General features: G+C 47.0%; 1 protein-coding gene across 6 annotated transcripts in view; it reads right to left on the bottom strand.

Annotated features, from left to right (window-relative positions):
• The window catches only part of LOC119966976 (dynein heavy chain 8, axonemal-like), a 1,648,910-nt gene that overhangs the window by 796,116 nt on the left and 833,510 nt on the right, over positions 1 to 19,284 (bottom strand). For all 6 annotated transcript variants that reach the window (XM_038798944.1, XM_038798946.1, XM_038798947.1 and 3 more), the window contains one exon: positions 2,845 to 2,907. In XM_038798944.1, coding sequence (XP_038654872.1) covers positions 2,845 to 2,907 — 63 coding nt within the window. The remainder of the gene's footprint in view (positions 1 to 2,844; positions 2,908 to 19,284) is intronic.

The following is a 19,284-nucleotide window of genomic DNA, read 5'->3' as shown; positions in this document are numbered from 1 at the left end:
ACATCCAGATCCGACATTTAAAAAACAGCTGATGGCAACATAATTCACAGAAATTGAAGAGCACTTCAAAAAATCATACGTCCACAACCGATTTTTCCTCAAGTGACGTTTAATGAAGAAATATTTTGGGACACCATAACAAACAACTCTGCTAGTAGTGATTCACACACAACTATCAAAACATAGATGTCTCCACTGCAACTTCTAAGAAGGTCATCGAGAAGAAGGCAACCTAAAAGACTGAACTTATGAACATTTTGCTTCATATTGGGGCGACACGGTAGCATAGTGGTGAGCACAGTTGCTTCACAGCTCCAGGGTCCCAGATTCAATTCCCGACTTGGGTCACTGACTGTGTGGAGTCTGCATGTTCTCCCCGTGTCTGCATGGGTTTCCCCCGGGTACTCCGGTTTCCTCCCACCGTCCCAAGATGTGCAGGTTAGGTAGATTGGTCATGATAAATTGCCCTTAGGTTAGGTGGGGTTACAAGGTGTGGGTTTGGGTAGGGTGCTCTTTCCAAAAGCTGGTGCAGACTCGATGGGCTGATTGGCCTCCTTCTGCACTGTAGATTCTATGAAAATATTTGCTGTGTATATATTTGCTGTGTATATGTCACACATATCATGTTCTTACCTTTAATATTGTTATCCATTTTTACTTGTTACCAAGCAGGAAATGTTAAAAAGAAAAGGGGGATGTAATGATATGTGAACAGACATGTAACTAAAGGGTTAATCACAACACTTAGCTGTGGCACTACCACTAGAGGGCATTACTAAATCCACTATATAACTGAGTTCCCAGAAGCTCTTTTTCCATTCAGGAGTTACCAGAGAACAGCAGTGTGGTAGAGAGGATCTCAGCCTTGACACCACGTGTAGCTTAGATACAGTTTGTACAGTTAGGTATCCTTACTTTATTGCTAGAGTTAGTTCAGTGGAGTGTTGAACTCATTTATTAGTTTTATAGTTACTTAATAAATTCTTTCAGTTTACTTCAAAGACTCGAGTGTTCTTCAACATCATCTACAGTTAGTAACGGCATATATTACTTAAACCCAGTAATATAACAGGTGTGACAGAACATATCTAGGAATGCTGATGGAAGTGTCTGGAGCATTGTCTGAAGGCTATAATAATTTCAGTATGACTATTTCAAGGTGTCAGTTTTGGTGTCCCAGTATCGGCACAAAGTCTCAGATGTTAATCAGTAATATTTTGCAAGGTGAACTGAGCTCTATATGTTTTTGTTGTATCCAGTGCCTAGATTGATGCATTAATGGGTGGCACGGTGGCACAGTGGTTAGCACTGTTACTTCACAGTGCCAGATTCAAATCCCGGCTTGGGTCACTGTCTGTGCAGAGTCTGCACGTTCTCCCTGTGCCTGCGTGGGTTTTCTCCGGGTACTCCGGTTTCCTCCCACAAGTCCCAAAAGACGTGCTGTTAGGTGAATTGGACATTCTGAATTCTCCCTGAATTGTGTACCTGAACAGGTGCCGAAGTGTGGCGACTAGGGGGTTTTCACAGTAACTTTATTGCAGTGTTAATGTAAGCCTAGTTGTGGCACTAATAAATATTATTATTATTACATTGTGCAGAGAAGGAGCACTGTCTTATGGTCTGATTTTCCAAAGTGTGGTCGGGGGATGGATAGGTAGGCACCCTTGATTTTTGTGCAGCAGTGGTCAAAAGAGTTTGCACCCCTGGTAGGACAGGAGGTGTGTTGGTGGAATTTTTGCAGTGCACTCTTAAGGTTGGCCTGGTTGATGTCCCTGGCCTCGATGAACAAGGTCTCTGGGTATTCTGTTTTATTGTCATTTATAGTGGTGTACAATTCATCAAGTGCCTTCTTCACATCCGCCGTGATGATGGCAGGAGTGAACTCCCATGGAAGGTAGTATGGGAGGCACTTCACATTCAGGTATTCAAGGTCCAGGGAGCAGTAGTTCCCCAGAGTCACCACGTCCAAGCAGCAGAAGGAGTTGATGAGGAGGCAAACTGCTCCACCCTTCCCTTTGCCCGATGATGCCGTGGGGTTCATCCGATGTGTGAGAAGCTTCAGGTTGTATGGAACAGTCTTGTGAGGCATGGATGGAACTGGAGACATTGGTTGGGTTTAACCACCTACTTCACATCTGTCTTTACCCAAGAGAATGGGGACGTAGATATGGAACTCAGGGAGAGAGAGAGACTGCGACGTTCTTGAGCAATTTGGCATAGGGAGTGAGAAGGTATTGGAGGTGCTAGAAAGCTTAAAAATGGACAATTAGGCAGGCAGGTCAGGTGTTTTTCATATGTTGGTGAAGACTCGATGGGTCGAAGGGCCTTTTTTATGTTAAGGCTGGTTTAGCACACTGGGCTAAATCGCTGGCTTTTAAAGCAGACCAAGGCAGGCCAGCAGCACGGTTCAATTCCCGTACCAGCTTCCCTGAACAGGCGCCGGAATGTGGCGACTAGGGGCTTTTCACAGTAACTTCATTGAAGCCTATTCGTGACAATAAGCGATTTTCATTTCATTTCATGTTGCATTATTCTGTGATTCTGTGAGTATTAATCGAGTAATATACTATTTCCATCTCGCCTTCAATGCAACATCAAAGCAATGCTAAACATATTTGCCCCTGAACCTGCAATAGAAACCCCCTACATTACTGGTTGAAAAGAAGGCTAATTTATGCATTCCATCATTCAGGCGAAAGCTCACATCATTGCACAATAAATGTGGCAAACTTTTGAAGCAAATTAATAGTCGTTCAAAAGTAATAAAAATTAATTTAAAGATTATTTTCCTGTGTTTATTAGCCTTTAACAATTGATATACTTATTCGTAAAATTAACTGTTACCTGAAAGATCTGTAGTCTGGTACTGGCTTCTGAAGGTGGAATACCTGAAACCATAGGACCTTCCTAAAGCAACAAAATGAAATACATATTTTCTGGAATCTCAAAACAACAAGCAAACAATACAGCTGGTGTTACCAATGTCATCAAAATCTAAATTTAATACCTTTTATTCATTGAGGTAAAGACAGAAGTTAGTGGAACTATTTGCTTAATGCAGTTACAAGGAATAACTCTTTGGCTCTAAAGGTGGCAATGGCAACTGTCCCTCAATTTGAGGGTGACATCTACTGAGGGTTATGAGTTTCTGCCGTGTGTCTTCATTTGACTGAGCAGGCAATTCTAAATCCACATTATTAGTTAAAAAATATTATTGGAGAAATTAATGGGACAAAAAGTTGATAAATCCCTTAACCTGATGACCGACATCACAGATTGTTGAAAGAGGTGGTTGCAGAGATTGTGGATGCACTGGTGATCATCTTTCAAAATTATTTTGATTCTGGAACTGAGCCTGCAGATTGGAATGTAACAAAAGAGTATAACATTTATTAAATGAGAAAAGATTAAGCATGGCATGGCAGCACACTGGTGCCACACAGCGCCAGGGATCTGGGTTCAATTCCAACCTTGGGTGACTGTATGTGTGGAGTTTGCACATTCTCCCTGTGTCTGTGTGTGTTTCTTCTGGGTCCTCCGGTTTCCACTCACAGTCCAAAGATGTGCAGGTGGATTGATCATGATAAATTGCCTCCAAGCATCCAAAGGTTAGGTGGGGTTATGGGGATTGGGTGGGGGCTTGGACAGATGTAGGGTGCTCTTTTGGAGGTTCAATGTAGACTCAATGGGCTGAATGGCCTCCTTCTGTACGGTGGGGATTCTATGAGTCTATCACAATACATCATTCCCTCACTCCAACAGATGTGCACAGATTTGTAAGGATTCCACAAGTTACAAAATATATATTTTACTCAAATGTTTCCAGTAAGTGCACAGTCCATAGAAACTATTCGGCAAAATGTGGTCAGACCCCCAAACTCTGAAAACAAGTAATAGTCTTTATTAAGTCACAAGTAGGCCTCCATTAACACCGCAACAAAGTTACTGTGAAAATCCCCAAGTTGCCACACTCTGGCGCCTGTTTGGGTACACTGAGGGAGAATTCAGAATGTCCAATTCACCTAACAAACACGTCTTTCGTGACTTGTGGGAGGAAACCGGAGCACCCGGAGGAAACCCACGCAAACACAGTGAGAACGTGTAGACTCTGCACAGACAGTGACCCAAACGAGAATCATACCCGGGTCCCTGGCGCGTGAAGCAACTGTGTCCAATTCCTGTGGATTGATAGACCCAGTCCAATTCCTGTGGATTTCTCATCAAATTCCTCCGGAAGCTTGCTCCACTGATCTTACTGGAACTCTGATTTTCACATGAATGCTTCCAAACTCCACTTTTGAAGAACACATCTTGAAATCTTCTCCCATACAATGCTTTCTCTTGGATGCTTTCACCAAGCATCTAGCTCTAGGATTCCATCCTCTACTTTTGGTGTTCCCTGCTTTGGATTGCCACTTGATTCAAGTTTCCATATCATCTTTCAGATACCCAACCATGCCGACAGAACACTCCTGCTGCACAGGATGTATTAATTTATATGTGTCACCAAGTGTTTGATTTACGTTGGATGTCTGGCTTCTTACCAAGACAACATCAAATCTAGTTCTTGCAGTTGTCTATTAAACTCAGAGCACTTTATCTGAGTTTGACTTTAACTTTATCAAAAGGAACTTTGACTGGAACTTGCCGATGGTGGTGGCTTCAATGGGAAATCCGTCGTGAATACAGAATTCCACCACCAGCAAATGGCATATTGCCAAGAAACATGTGGCTGGGGGCTGGAGAAACGAAACGCGATTGGGTGGAGATTTGTTCCAATGCCAAAATTGCCGCAGGCACTGATTTGACACCAAATTGCAATCCTCCCTCGTCGCAACAGCGGCAGAACACACATACAGTAAACAACATTGACATATCATTAGCGGGCCTGATCAGGTATTCTCAGGGGCCCCTGCGAAGCTCCTCCTCTGATTGGCTGAATTGCTTGTGCTTTTAAAAATTGTGAAATCGGCGTTGTGGCTGGCGACCGAGAGAGAAGGTAGGACACAGAGAGGCGCAACTGTGGGCAGCTGGGCTAGACACTGACTGGGCTGGGTGGGGTGGGAGGGGCCTGAAAGGTCTGGGGGTGGTGGTGGTGGAGGAATGGGTCGAGTACCTGGAATGACCCCCCAATGTGTCCAGCCACAAACCGTCATTGCCGCGGCCTGCAAGGCAGGTATCTTGCTGTCCGCCCTACTGGCCACCCGTCCTACTGACCACCTGGTCCTGCAGAGTGACACTGGCCATATGGGTGCCCCAAGCTCCCACCCCACAAAACTCACTCTCCACCACATCCCCACCACCCAACAGATCGCCTACCACCCGCTGGTGGGGCATCTGTGGCCCACTCAAGGGCAACGCCCACAGTAGCCCCCACAGGGGAACGCCGGAGCAGGGCAGCAGAGCATACCACTGACAAGGGCAGCGCCAGCCAACGGTACTCTTGACATCGGGGACAGGGACCAGGGCCAGAGGCCCCCACGATACCGGGCGTCGAAGGGGCTAGGGGTGTGGAGATAGGGGTGTTCTTGAAAATACAGAAAAATGTGTCATTTGAAACATGGAAGTCTGGCAATATCTGGTCTGAGAGGACATAGGGAAATATCCCATAAAGGGTTAATAGCAGCTGCAAAGAGCAGGATTATAAAATGCAGATTCTTGCTCACAAGCAAGCCTAGCAAACACACAGGATCCTTGTAGTAAGCTAAAAAACAATGGCTCACACCTTCATTGAATGTAACTATCTTAGGAAGTATCTGGAAAAGCATGGATGAGAGTTTCAATTTAATTAAGTGATGAATGTTTAAAACAGGCAGGTCTTTCAAGTCATAACCAAGTAAAATTTTAGCAAACAGTTAAAAGCAATGGTTTCACACTTTCACTGAAATTAACTCTCTTAGTAAACAGCTGGAAAGGATGGATGATGTTCAGTCAAATTTGGTGTCAATTCTAAGTGTGAAATTCGGCTAACATCAAGTCAATTAAAAGAAAATTGGAGACAACCTGTCTATGAGAGACATAATTTAAAGTCAAAATAAAAGGCAAAGTTATGAACTGGGGACAATTGGAAAATTAAATTATTCAAATGTCAGAAATTAAAAGTAACACCTATTGAAACCAAAGCATCTTTGAATATCACAAAGGACAATGTAATCAGATCTGAGAGGTGAGGCCAAAATGAATACTTAGTTGTATTAGAATGTTTTAAAAAAAAATAATTTTTATTAAGATTTTCACAAAATATAAACAACAAAACAATATTAACAAAACCGTGGGCAGCACGGTAGCATGGTGGTTAGCATAAATGCTTCACAGCTCCAGGGTCCCAGGTTCGATTCCCGGCTGGGTCACTGTCTGTGCGGAGTCTGCACGTCCTCCCCGTGTGTGCGTGGGTTTCCTCCGGGTGCTCCGGTTTCCTCCCACAGTCCAAAGATGTGCAGGTTAGGTGGATTGGCCATGCTAAATTGCCCGTAGTGTCCTAAAAAGTAAGGTTAAGGGGGGGTTGGGTTACGGGTATAGGGTGGATACGTGGGTTTGAGTAGGGTGATCATTGCTCGGCACAACATCGAGGGCCGAAGGGCCTGTTCTGTGCTGTACTGTTCTATGTTCTATGTAAAACAACCATGGTAAAAACCCAAGAATAACACCCACCCAACTACAAAAGCAACTACAAAAACAAAAAAAAAAGCAAACAACAAAAAGGAAAGAGATAACACCCGCCACATCCAACAAACCCATGTACACAATTCTCCCTCCCACCGAACCAAACCCCCCCCCCCCCCCCCCCCCCCGGGTTGCTGCTGCTGTTGGCCTATTTCCCTACCGTTCCGCCAGGAATTCCAGGAAAGGCTGCCACCGCCTAAAGAACCTCTGTACTGATCCTCACAGGGTAAATTTCACCTTCTCCAATTTGATGAACCCCGTCATATCATTGATCCAGGCCTCCACGCTTGGGGGCCTCGCATCCTTCCACTGAAGAAGAATCTTCCGCCGGGCTACTAGGGACGCAAAGGCCAGGACACCGGCCTCTTGCGCCTCCTGCACTCCCGGCTCCACTGCAACCCCAAACATTGCGAGTCCCCAGCCTGACTTGACCCTGGATCCCACCACCCTCGACACTGTCCTTGCTACCCCCCTTCCAAAACTCCCCGAGCGCTGGGCACGCCCAAAACATATGGCCGTGGTTCGCTGGGCTCCCCGAGCACCTAGCACACCTGTCTTCGCCCCTGAAAAACCTACTCATCCTCGTCCCAGTCATGTGGGCCCTATGCAGCACCTTGAACTGTATGAGGCTAAGCCTCACACAGGAAGAGGAGGAATTCACTTTCTCCAGGGCATCCGCCCACGTCCCCTCCTCAATCTCCTCACCCAGCTCCTCTTCCCATTTACCCTTCAGTTCCTCCACCGAGGCCTCGTCTACCTCCTGCATTACCCGGTATATGTCCGAAATCCTCTCTCCTCCAACCACACCCCTGAGAGCACCCTGTCCCGTACCCCATGTGGGGGCAATAAGGGGAACCCCTCCACCTGCCGCCTGGCAAACGCCCTAACCTGCATGTACCGAAACATGTTCCCCGGGGGAGCCCAAACTTCCCCTCTAACTCGCCCAAGCTCGCAAACCTCCCCTCCACAAACAGGTCCCTCAACCTCCTAACCCCTACCCTCTGCCAGCCCAGAAATCCGGCATCAATGCTCCCTGGGACAAACCGATGGTTCCCCCGTATCGGGGCCTCCATGGAGCCCCCCACTTCACCCCTATGCTGTCTCCATTGCCCCCAAAATTTGAGGGTAGCCGCCACCACTGGGCTCGTGGTATACCTCGTTGGACGGAGCGGCAACGGCGCCGTTACCAGCGCCTCCACGCTCGTGCCCACACAGGACGCCATCTCCATCCTCTTCCATGCTGCCCCATCCCCGTCCATTACCCACTTACGCACCATCGCTGCATTGGCAGCCCAATAGTACCCACAGAGGTTGGGCAGCGCCAGTCCCCCCTATCCCTGCCCCATTCCAAGAACACCCTTCTCACCCTCGGAGTCCCATGCGCCCACATAAATCCCGTAATATTCCTGTTAACTCTCCTAAAAAGGCCTTCGGGATAAGGATTGAAAGGCACTGGAACAGAAACAAAAACCTCAGGAGCACCGTCATCTTAACGGACTGCACCCTCCCCGCCAGTGACAGCGGTAACATATCCCACCTTTTGAACTCCTCCTCCATCTGCTCCACCAACCTTGTGAGGTTGAGCTTGTGCAGGGCCCCCCCAGCTCCCAGCCACCTGGGCTCCTAGGTACCTGAAGCTCTTCCCTACCTGCTTCAGTGGGAGCCTACCAATCCCCTCCTCCTGATCCCCCGGGTGCACCACGAACAACTCGCTCTTGCCCAGATTCAGCTTATACCCAGAGAAGCCCCCAAATTCGCTGAGAATCCTCATCACCTCCGGCATCCCCCCCCACTGGGTCCGCCACATACAGCAACAGATCGTCCGCATAAAGCGACACTCGATGTTCCTCCCCACCCCGCACCAGGCCCCTCCAGTTCCCTGACTCCCTCAATGCCATGGCCAGGGGCTCAATTGCCAATGCAAAGAGCAAGGGGGACAGGGGACACCCCTGTCCCATCCCCCGGTACAGCCGAAAGTACTCCGACCTCCTCCGATTCGTGGCTACACTCGCCATCGGGGCAGCATAGAGCAACCTCACCCAACGGACAAACCCCTCCCCAAACCCAAACCTTTCCAACACCTCCCACAGATACCCCCACTGAACACTATCAAAGGCCTTCTCCGCATCTAATGCCACCACTATCTCCACCTCCCCTTCCACAGCCAACATCATAATAACGTTGAGGAGCCTTCGTAAGTTAGTATTCAACTGCCTTCCCTTCACAAACCCCGTCTGGTCCTCGTGAATGACCCCCGGCACACAATCCTCTATTCTTGTGGCTAAGATCTTTGCCAGCAGCTTGGCGTCTACATTTGGCAGCGAGATCGGCCTATATGACCCACACTGCAGAGGGTCCTTGTCCTGCTTCAGGATCAAGGAAATCAGCGCCCGTGACATAGTTGGGGGCAAAGCCCCCCCCCCCCTCCCTTGCCTCATTAAAGGTCCGGACCAACAAGGGGCCCAACAGGTCCGCATACCTTTTATAAAATTCGGCCGGAAACCCATCCGGCTCCCGTGCCTTCCCCGACTGCATGCTCCCTATCCCTTTAACCAGCTCCTACAGCTCAATTGGCGCCCCCAGTCCCTCCACCTGCCCCTCCTCCACCCTTGGAAATCGCAGCTTGTCCAAGAAGCGCCCCCCCCCCCCCCGCCCCCACCCCACCCCTCCACCGGGGGTTCAGACCGTACAGTTCCCCATAAAAGTCACTAAAGACCCCATTAACGTCTACCCCTCTCCGCACCACCTTCCCAACTCTATCCGTCACTCCCGCAATCTCCCTGGCCGCGTCCCGCTTTCGGAGCTGGTGTACCAGCATCCTGCTCGCCTTCTCCCCATATTCATACACCGCCCCCTGTGCTTTCCTCCACTGAGCTTCTGCCTTTCTGGCAGTCAATAGGTCGAACATGGCCTGAAGGCTACGCCTCTCTCCCAGCAATCCCTCCTCTGGAGCCTCTGCAAATCTCCTATCCACCCTCACCATCTCCCCTATCAATCTCTCCCTCTCCCTCTGCTCCCCCCTCTCCCTATGGGTTCGGATGGAAATCAACTCCCCTCTAATCACCGCCTTCAATGCCTCCCAGACCGTCCCCACTCGGACCTCCCTGTTATCGTTGGCCTCAAGGTACCTCTCAATACACCCCGAACCCTCCCGGCCACCTCCTCATCTGCCAGCAGCCCCACCTCCAAGCGCCAGAGCAGACGTTGGTCCCTCTCCTCCCCCAGCCTGAGGTCCACCCAGTGCGGGGCATGATCCGAAATGGCAATGGCAGAGTATTCAACATCCTCCACCCTCGAAACCAGCCCCCTGCTCAGGACAAAAAAATCAATCCTCGAATAGGCCTTATGCACGTGGGAGAAAAACGAGTACTCCCTGGCCCTTGGCCTCGCCAACCTCCAGGGATCCACCCCTCCCATCTGATCCATAAATCCCCTCAACACCTTAGCCGCCGCTGGCCTCCTACCCGTCCGGGGCTTGGATCGATCCAATGAGGGATCCAGCACCATGTTGAAGTCCCCCCCCATGATCAGGTCCCCCACCTCCAGGTCCGGAATGCGGCCCAACATGTGCCGCATAAACCCCGCATCGTCCCAATTTGGGGCGTAAACATTCACCAACACCACCCGCTCTCCCTGCAGCTTACCACTCACCATCACATACCTCCCGCCACTGTCAGCCACCACCCTCAGCGCCTCAAACGACATCCTCTTTCCCACCAGGATCGCCACCACCCGATTCTTCTCATCCAGCCCTGAATTAAATGCTTGGCCCACCCATCCCTTCCTCAGCCGAACCTGATCCGCCACTTTCAGGTGTGTCTCTTGGAGCATGGCCACATCCGCCTTCAGCCCCTTCAAGTGCACAAACACCCGGGCCCGTTTGACCGGCCCATTCAGCCCCCTCACATTCCAGGTTATCAGCCGGATCAGAGGGCTCCCAGCCCCCCTCCCCTGTAGATTAGCCATAACCCATCCCCTGCCCACCACTGGCCAGCCCCCCGCTTGGCCTGTTTCCCACGGCGGCAACTCCCACACCCCAAGCACCCCCTGCATCCTCCAGCTCCTTCCTGGCCATTTCAGCAGCAGCCCGGGAACTCCCCCCCCCCCCCTCCCCCCCCCCCCCCCCCCCCCCCCCCCCCCGGGCTAGGACCCCTCCTAGCCACGCCCCTCCCTCCATAGCACTCCCGTGAGACAGCTAACTTCTGCTGACCCCGGCGACTTCCGCCATACCTCCTCCTCCTTCATGCCCATCAGCAGGCCCTCCTCCCCCCACCGCACTTGCGCGGGAAAATAACAGCCAGCAACGGCCCGTGCTTCTCAGCCCCGACCCCGCCCCCATCATCCCACAGTGCGGGAAACCAGAGAAAAGCCCGCGCTTTCGCCCTGCCCAACCCCGCCTCCTCTAGGACAACTCCCATTGCCAGTCCCCACCACCAGCTCCCCGCACTCCCAGTTTACCTCCCTGCCCGAACCCGTCCACCAGACCCATACAAAAAGACATAACGACATCGCCCCACCCACCCTAAAGCCAACACACATCTTCCATTAAACAGAGAACCCCTCCCAGAGCAAAAATTTAACACAATTACATTATCGAACAAAATCCCCCATCTTTGACCCTCAGTTTGAGTCCAGTTTCTCGGCCTGCACAAAGGCCCACGCCTCCTCCGGGGACTCAAAATAATGGTGCCGGTCCTTGTAGGTGACCCACAGATGCGCCGGCTGCAACATGCCAAACTACACGCTCCGTCTGTGGAGCACCGCCTTCGTCCGGTTGAACCCGGCCCTCCGCTTTGCCACCTCCGCACTTCAGTCCTGGAAGATCCGCACCTCCGTGTTCTCCCACTTGCTGCTCCGCTCCTTCTTGGCCCACCGGAGCACACACTCACGGTCAACGAACCGGTGAAACCGCTCCAACACCGCCCGCGGCGGCTCGTTCGGCTTGGGCCTCCTAGACAGAATTCTGGGGGCCCCTCCAACTCCAGGGGCCCCTGGAAGGACCCAGCTCCCATCAACGAGTTCAGCATAACGACTACATAGGCCGCCAGGTCCGACCCCTCCAGCCCCTCCTAGAGGCCCAGGATCCGCAAATTCTTCCGCCTCGACCGGTTGTCCAGCTCCTCGAACCGCTCCTGCCACTTTTTATGGAGTGCCTCGTGCATCTCCACCTTCCCCGCGACGGCCACAGCCTCATCCTCCCTTGCGGAGGCCTGCTGCTGCAGCTCCCGGATCACGGCCCCCTGGGCTGTCTGAGTCTCCATCAGCTCTCTTGTGGTAGCCTTCAGCGACTCCAGCAGCTCCACCTTAAGCTCCTGGAAGCAGCGCAGCAGAGTCTCCTGCGCCCACTGCCTCAGTTCCTCGAAGGCTCCGCCGGCCGCCATTTTGTTTCTCTTCCCCTGCTTTTCCAGGGGCACTTCCACTGTTTTTCTGCTCACCCCACTCCTGGTCCGGACCATAGGACCTTAGGGATCTACTCCAGAACCCTTCCCACGTCAGGATTCGTCGACGAAGTTCCGTTGGGGGCCCTGAAAAGAGCCCCAAAGTCCGTTTTTAGCGGGAGCTGCCGAACGTGCGGCTTAGCTCCGCATTGCCGTCACCGGAAGTCAGTTGTATTAGAATGTTTACATCAAAGATACTTTTTAACAATCATAAAGTGAAATAATTTACAATCAGGCTCTAAAAACGTAATAATTGGTAGAAAGAGAATATAAACCCAGGGAGCAGAAGCAGACCAGCAACAGGAGGGGAGGAGAACTCAGAGAGAGGAGAGAAGCACAGCTCTCACAGCTCGGTCATGGGAAAGACAAGGCAAGCAGCCGAGTTTAAACAGCTAAGGAAGACTAGAATTTAAACAGGAGTCAGAGTCAGCTTAGAGATAGCTAGCAGAGCCAGCTCTTATAGCTCAGTACATGGATCGACAAGACACGGCAACAGAGCTAACCAGCGAACACATCTAAAGAAAATCAGACTTTAAAGAAGATTGATTGTCAAGGTGGGCCTGAAAATCTCTACAACCAACCAGCAGGATCCAGAAGCAAGATCTTTTTACCTTTCTGTAAAGAAAGGGTTTGCAGCTTTTAAAAGAAAAAAAAATAGTAATAAAATAACTTAACTTAACCTGAAAAAGTGTTGTTTTCCTGAAGTCTACTTTACTTACTTAGCAATGCAGGACCCAGGACATCGATGCTACTAAGTGGTCAGTAGATAAAATTGTCGGTGAAGGTATGGGTTATACCGGGGGATAACTTGAAAATATAGTTTGACCTGAATGGCACCCACTGAAGCCTGCATCGGAGTCAGGGAGTGAGAATCCCTGTTCACCATTTAGAATGTAGACCCTTTTTGGTATAGGGGGAATTCTAAGAATAGTGGTGAGTTTTAACTTCATGGTGCCCAACATTTAATTAAAACCCTGTTAATTACGCCTAGCGGGTAGCTTTATTTTCTACATGGTACCCTGCGTGTTAACACCGTGTTAATTACGCCCAGCCGGTTGTTTTGCTTTGTCCATGGTATCCAGCGTGGAGGCCTAGAATATTAGAAGTTTCTAGGTAAAGCGAGGCTAGAATATTAGAAGTTTCTAGTTCTCAAGAAACGGTTGGAATATCAGAAGTTTCTAACCGGCACAAAGGCTAGAATATTAGAAGTTTCTCGTCTATGTGTGAGTCAGACGTTACCTGCCAGGTTTAGTCTGGAAAGTCATGTGTGATTGGCTTTCGTAAGGATATTCTGTGGATCGAGGGGACTGAAACTCAGGTTGGGTGTGAAAATCAGCAGACTAGAAGATGCTGACCCTGAGTGAAAGTCTGCAAGACATCTTGGTGACAGCACTAAGAATCTTGCATCCATTACTGGTAAAAGGAGGCCAAACAATAAATCATCCTTAGAGTAAGGCAGATTGTGCGGAAATTTTCTTGAGAATAGGGACACCTAGAATCTTTAGAGACCAATAACCAATCGACCCTTAACTAAAACGGGAAGATAGTGCCTTAGTCAGCCTTGGACAGGGCCCAGAAAGGGTACTTATCCTTAATTTCAGATTGCAACTGAAAGGGACAACCAGGAACAGAACTTGAATTCCGAAAAATGGCAATGAGAATAATCCTCTTGCTCTGAAACACGGTCAAGAGAATTGAAACAATGAAACAAGAGTGGAAAAGCTTAACAGAGGCAAAAAAAAACTCCTCATTAAGTGAAACTTATCAGCATGGAGGGGTCTCAATTTTTGTTAAGAGTAACTGAAACCCTACTGAATAGAGATCCAAGATCTCAGTGGATAAATGTGAGTGTGTGTTTAATAAGTATTTGTGAAATCCTGCAGAGTTGTGATCCAAGATCTGAGTGGATGAATGAGTGTGTGTATGTCTAATAAGGAATTGTGAATTTCCTTTAATGTTTGTATTTAAAAAAAAATGTTGTATCTTGTAAAACCGAGTTTCACATTAATTGGAAGTTATAAATGGCAGGCAGAAATGTGATCAGTATTATGAGGTAGTCAATCAGTATGTTTAGAACTAAATTGGTCTCACAATAAACAGATAAAGAAGTTTTTACTCAGCAGCGGTCGGCTGTGTGCAGGAAATTACTTTGAAACTGCTGCGTTGAAATTGACACTGCATAGCTCCGCAGGGTCCTAGTGCCCTATGATCACACCAGTCACTAGCAAAAATAATGATGTTTCGAATGTTAAATACATTGAAGAAGGAGCTTTAGAAAATAAAGATATTGGACCAGAAGTTAGATTAGGAGAATTAATTGCAGTATCAGGAAATGCGAATCTGAAGGCAGGAAAAGATTTGATAAAAATAGATGCAGGTAAAATTAAGATATTAAAACCAATTGATAATACAGAGGAAGTTTGGGTGAAGCTACCAACTAAAACTGCAGGGAAAATAATCAGTGAAGTTGTAAAATGTAAAGATGAGATTGTTCAGAATCTGGGTAAACATACATTTGAATTAGAGAGGCATGGTGTCTGGAGCAAAAGAAATTGTATCACAATTAAAACACATGACCCAATTGGTGGGAAGACAGCGAGTTAAAACCTGTTAGCAGCATTGTTTGGACAGATGATAAAGTTAAAATGTCATGTTTGGAACTTATCTTCATAAAAATCCGGTCGTGATCAAAATAAAGTAATTAAAGTAAATGCAGTAGCAATATCAGAAATGTATCAGGGTAAGGTTTTGACCAGATTGGATCAATGAATGAGCAAAAGAGGAGGAGTTTGAGATTCTTCGAATCTCACTCAGGGGTGCAATAACAGAAGAAGAAGGCTTAACAGGCTTTAATTGTATGAAGGACATAAATGATAAGGAAAATAAACCAGTTCAAAAATAAATCAAAAAGAAATCCGGAAGTCCTGGAGAGGTTAACCAAATGAAAATAGAAAGTACAAATTAAAGATTAGGGCTCTCTCCACCCTTGACCTGTTCATTTAATTTTTCAGATGGAAAAAATAAATAACAGACAAACCAGTTCACAAGAAGGAAGAGAACAACACTCCACAGAGAAGAATGTTTTAGACAGGATTGGGGGGAAACTAATGATACAATTGGCTAGATATTTGAGGGAATTAAATGACAGAGCCTGGAGGAAAATTTTATGGGTTAGAAACAAATCAAAATATCAAATTATTACTGAACAGTGAAACCTCCGGTCAAACATCTCTAACTGGACATCAGCTGATGGATGATCTGTGGTCTCCACGGGGTATGTACTACGCGGTGGAGTTATTAAGGGTCTCGGCAGATAGCAGCGACTGACGAGGAACCCCAACATGATGAATGACAATCGTTTAAGAATTTTTGTAGCTTGATACCATGGCGGGAAATTTGTTACCATTGCAGAAAACAATATTGCATTGAAGAGCTGCAATCATTATTAAAGAAAGAAATGTTATGTAAATTGGTAGGGACTGCTATATATGATAAGGGGGTTATGTGTGCCATTAAAGAACTTGATCTGCATTTCTAAAGTGTGTGAATGTTTTAATAGATGGGGAATAGTGGTGGTTTAGTGTCTTTTCTTGATTTAACTGCATAGAACATCACAAATAATATTGATGTTGTTGCTGTGGTGATTGTAGATCTGACTAGATGCAATACAACTGAGCAAGCACTAGAGGGAGCACGGGAGAGCTATATATATACACAGGGACAGGAAGTGACGACACACTTCACGGAAGGCAGAACTGAAAGCAGGAAACAGACACACAAGCAGGCAGCATTTGAGGTAGCCGTACGTTGAGCTCTGAAGAGAGAATGAATTCACAATAAAGCATCTTCTCCACATTTGAGACTACGAGCTTTATTAAGACACGAGGAATAACACATGGTACCAGGATTGGCTTCAGACGCTTACGACAGGACAACTCAGCTGCAGACACAGAAAGAACAAAATGGCATGGAAATCTCCTACTGGACATTGGACTTGGGAAGACATCGCTGATTCGAGGATGTGGCATGGATACCCACCTCAGCTGGACACGACTGGCAATGTAAGAAATGTCTGGAAAATGTTTAAACAAATGTTCGATTTTTATATGATAGCTAATGATGTAGCAGCAGCCTCAGACAAAATTAAAATAGCAATGCTCATCGCAGGACATGAGGCTAGGAGAGTATATAATGGATTTAAATACTCAAAAGATGAAGACAGCAACAGCTTACAAACAATACTAAACAAATTTGAAGAGTACTGTAAGGAATTTGAACAGCACGGTATGCTCAGAGGCCAAACTGCACAGAGACTGAGTGATGCAAAACTCTACAAAAAGAAAGGGTTCAGTCAAGAAATCGCGAGTGAAAAGTACAGATCAAAAAGAAGAAATAACTTGAATTTTTCACAAAGCCAAAATGCTGAAATCCAGTCCAGATCGAAAGGAAAAGGTAACTTACAACTTTCAAAAAGAAAAAACGCTGAAATCCGCGATAAAATGGCGTCGGAGCACATTTTACAGTCCCTGGGGCACAAAGAACTACAAACTGCATCTGCGCATGCGCAGGAAATGGAAGCCGCGCATGCGCAGTTACAATCACCCGTTTCGCGTTCAGTCGACACAAAGCAGCACAGTAAAGGAAGGCCGATTTGCGCATGTGCAATTGATTCCTACGCATGACGTCACGAGCGTCATGATGTCTGAGGATCCTGACCACGCCCACTTAAAAGGGAAATGCCCGAAAATTGAAAAAAAGATACTGAAAGCGGTAAAACCAAACTTTCTTGCCTCAGAAGACAAAAAAACGCCTGAACTTAAACCAGCAGTTAAAAACAACTTGCACAACACCCTGGAAAAAGCAGTCTGCACCACCCAAAGTGAAGAGAACAAAAAGAAATCCGAAACAAAAAAAGAGGATTTGTTTTTCGAAGAATACTACTCAGACATGGCTGAGTTATTCAGATATGCTGATCACAGCATCAGCGACACGGTCGCAAAAGCTCAACATGAACCTACTCGTGGTAGATGCATCTAACACCATGGTGCCATGGCAGATCGTCGATACATTGGATGACAGCAATACCCAAGACGAAGACGACGCCACACAGAGAGCACAGAAAGACTCCACAGAGAGAGCGATGACAGGCTCCACAGTGAGAGTGATGAAAAACTCCAAAAGGGAAGCAAGCAAACACACCCTGGCGAACACCATGCATGAACAAGACCATGAAGGTCAACCCGCTGTATCTGAGCAACCGCAAGCAGACTATGAAAGTCTACCAAGCTCACATAATCAAAAAGAAGACAATGTACATCTACCCACTGCATGCGAAAACAGTGACAAGGTGATCACAATCGACATACAGGAGGTACAGGATCACAGCGAGACTGACAGTTCTCAGCTTGTCTGTCCAGAAGCACAGAGTAGGGCCACCCAAGAGTCCATTGAGACCACGCCAAAAGAAACCATGCAGATTTTGACTCCAGAAGAGGAGCACCAAGAGTCCAGTGAGACCATGCCAAAAGAAACCATGCAGATTTTGACTCCGGAAGAGGAGCACCAAGTGTCCAGTGAGACCACAACAACAGAAATCATGAAGTTTTTGACTCCGGAAGAGGAGCACCAAGAGTCCAGAGAGACCACGTCAAATTAAATCGTGAAGAATTTGACTCCAGAAGAGGAGCACCAAGAAAGCAAAGACTCAAATTATCCACACGGGACACTCAGTGAGCATAACAAGAAAAACATAAGCCAAAAGAAGCACAGCAGAAACGAGAACAACAACAGCAAGAACAAAAGCAACATGAAGCGCGACAAGAACAACAAAAATCGCAAGAAGCTCTGCAGAAACAAGAACAACAACAGCACCAACAAAAACTACAAGCACAACGACAAAAACTACAAGAAGACCAACAAAACCAACAAGAAGCATAACAAAGACAGAAACGACAAAAACAGCAACAAGAACGGCAACGAAAACAACAAAGACAGGAACGACAGAAACAACAGCAATGAAACAACGACTTGTACAAAATGGTACAACTCTGCACATGAAGGACAATGCAACAGCACACTGCAAAACAATGACAAGACTACAAACATGCCATGGGATGACAATGAATCGCACAAACTCACATCTGCTCCAGAACAAGCAAGCATACCAGCTTTCAAGGCAGATGGAATACTAAATCGATACCACAAGCACAGAAAAAAGTCCATGTCAGTAAACATCAGTGGTTCGACCATGCAAAAAACCACGCGATGACTTATTGGCTACTTAAAATAACAAGGAACACCAACAACATTCACAACGGTTGCAATAACAATATCACCTCGTCAACAACAACAAAAGAAAAAACTCTGAACAAATTCATCAAGTTTGGACTCATAAATGTTTTTATTAAGATTAGACTCATAAATATAAATTGGCTTTGTAAAATATGCAATAGCACCATCACTTGTATAGATACTGATATCATAAGTAACTGTTTTGTACAATTTTCTTTAACGATGTACAGAAAATATGTAAAGAAAAAAGGGGGGATGTGGTGATTGTAGATCTGACGAGATGCAATACAACTGAGCAAGCACTAGAGGGCGCACGGGAGAGCTATATATACACAGGGACAGGAAGTGACGACACACTTCACGGAAGGCAGAACCGAAAACAGGACACAGACACACAAGCAGGCAGCATTTGAGGTAGCCGTAAATTAAGCTCTGGAGAACAAATTCACAATAAAGCATCTTCTCCACATTTGAGACTACGAGCTTTATTAAGACACGAGGAACAACACAGTTGCTACGCCATATTTAGGATGTAATAATTATTAGTTCCAAAGCCATGAAGGGATGTGTCGATATTGTATCTTAGTTTTAGTATTGAAATTGTGATAACAGTTGCAAATATGTAAAGTTGTAACACACAGTCTATTTGTGTGGTTAGGTAATGAGTAATGTGTTAAGATAAGACTTAATTTTTTTTACTGTCTATTTAACAATAGGGAGAATTTATTTGGAAAAAGTGACAGTTCAATGTGGTTTTGTGTTGCAAATGTTGTAATGGAAAATATACACTTTCATGTTGGAAGGGAAATGATAACAGACAAAGGGATTTGAAGGAAATTTGTCAGAAAGATATTCTCTCATGTAAACCAGGGGTTGGCAGACATACATGGTT

Source organism: Scyliorhinus canicula, chromosome 6, assembly GCF_902713615.1.
Source record: "Scyliorhinus canicula chromosome 6, sScyCan1.1, whole genome shotgun sequence".
NCBI lineage: Eukaryota > Metazoa > Chordata > Chondrichthyes > Carcharhiniformes > Scyliorhinidae > Scyliorhinus > Scyliorhinus canicula.
Note: the sequence above shows the minus strand (reverse complement) of the source record. Positions and strands in the feature narration are given on the sequence as shown.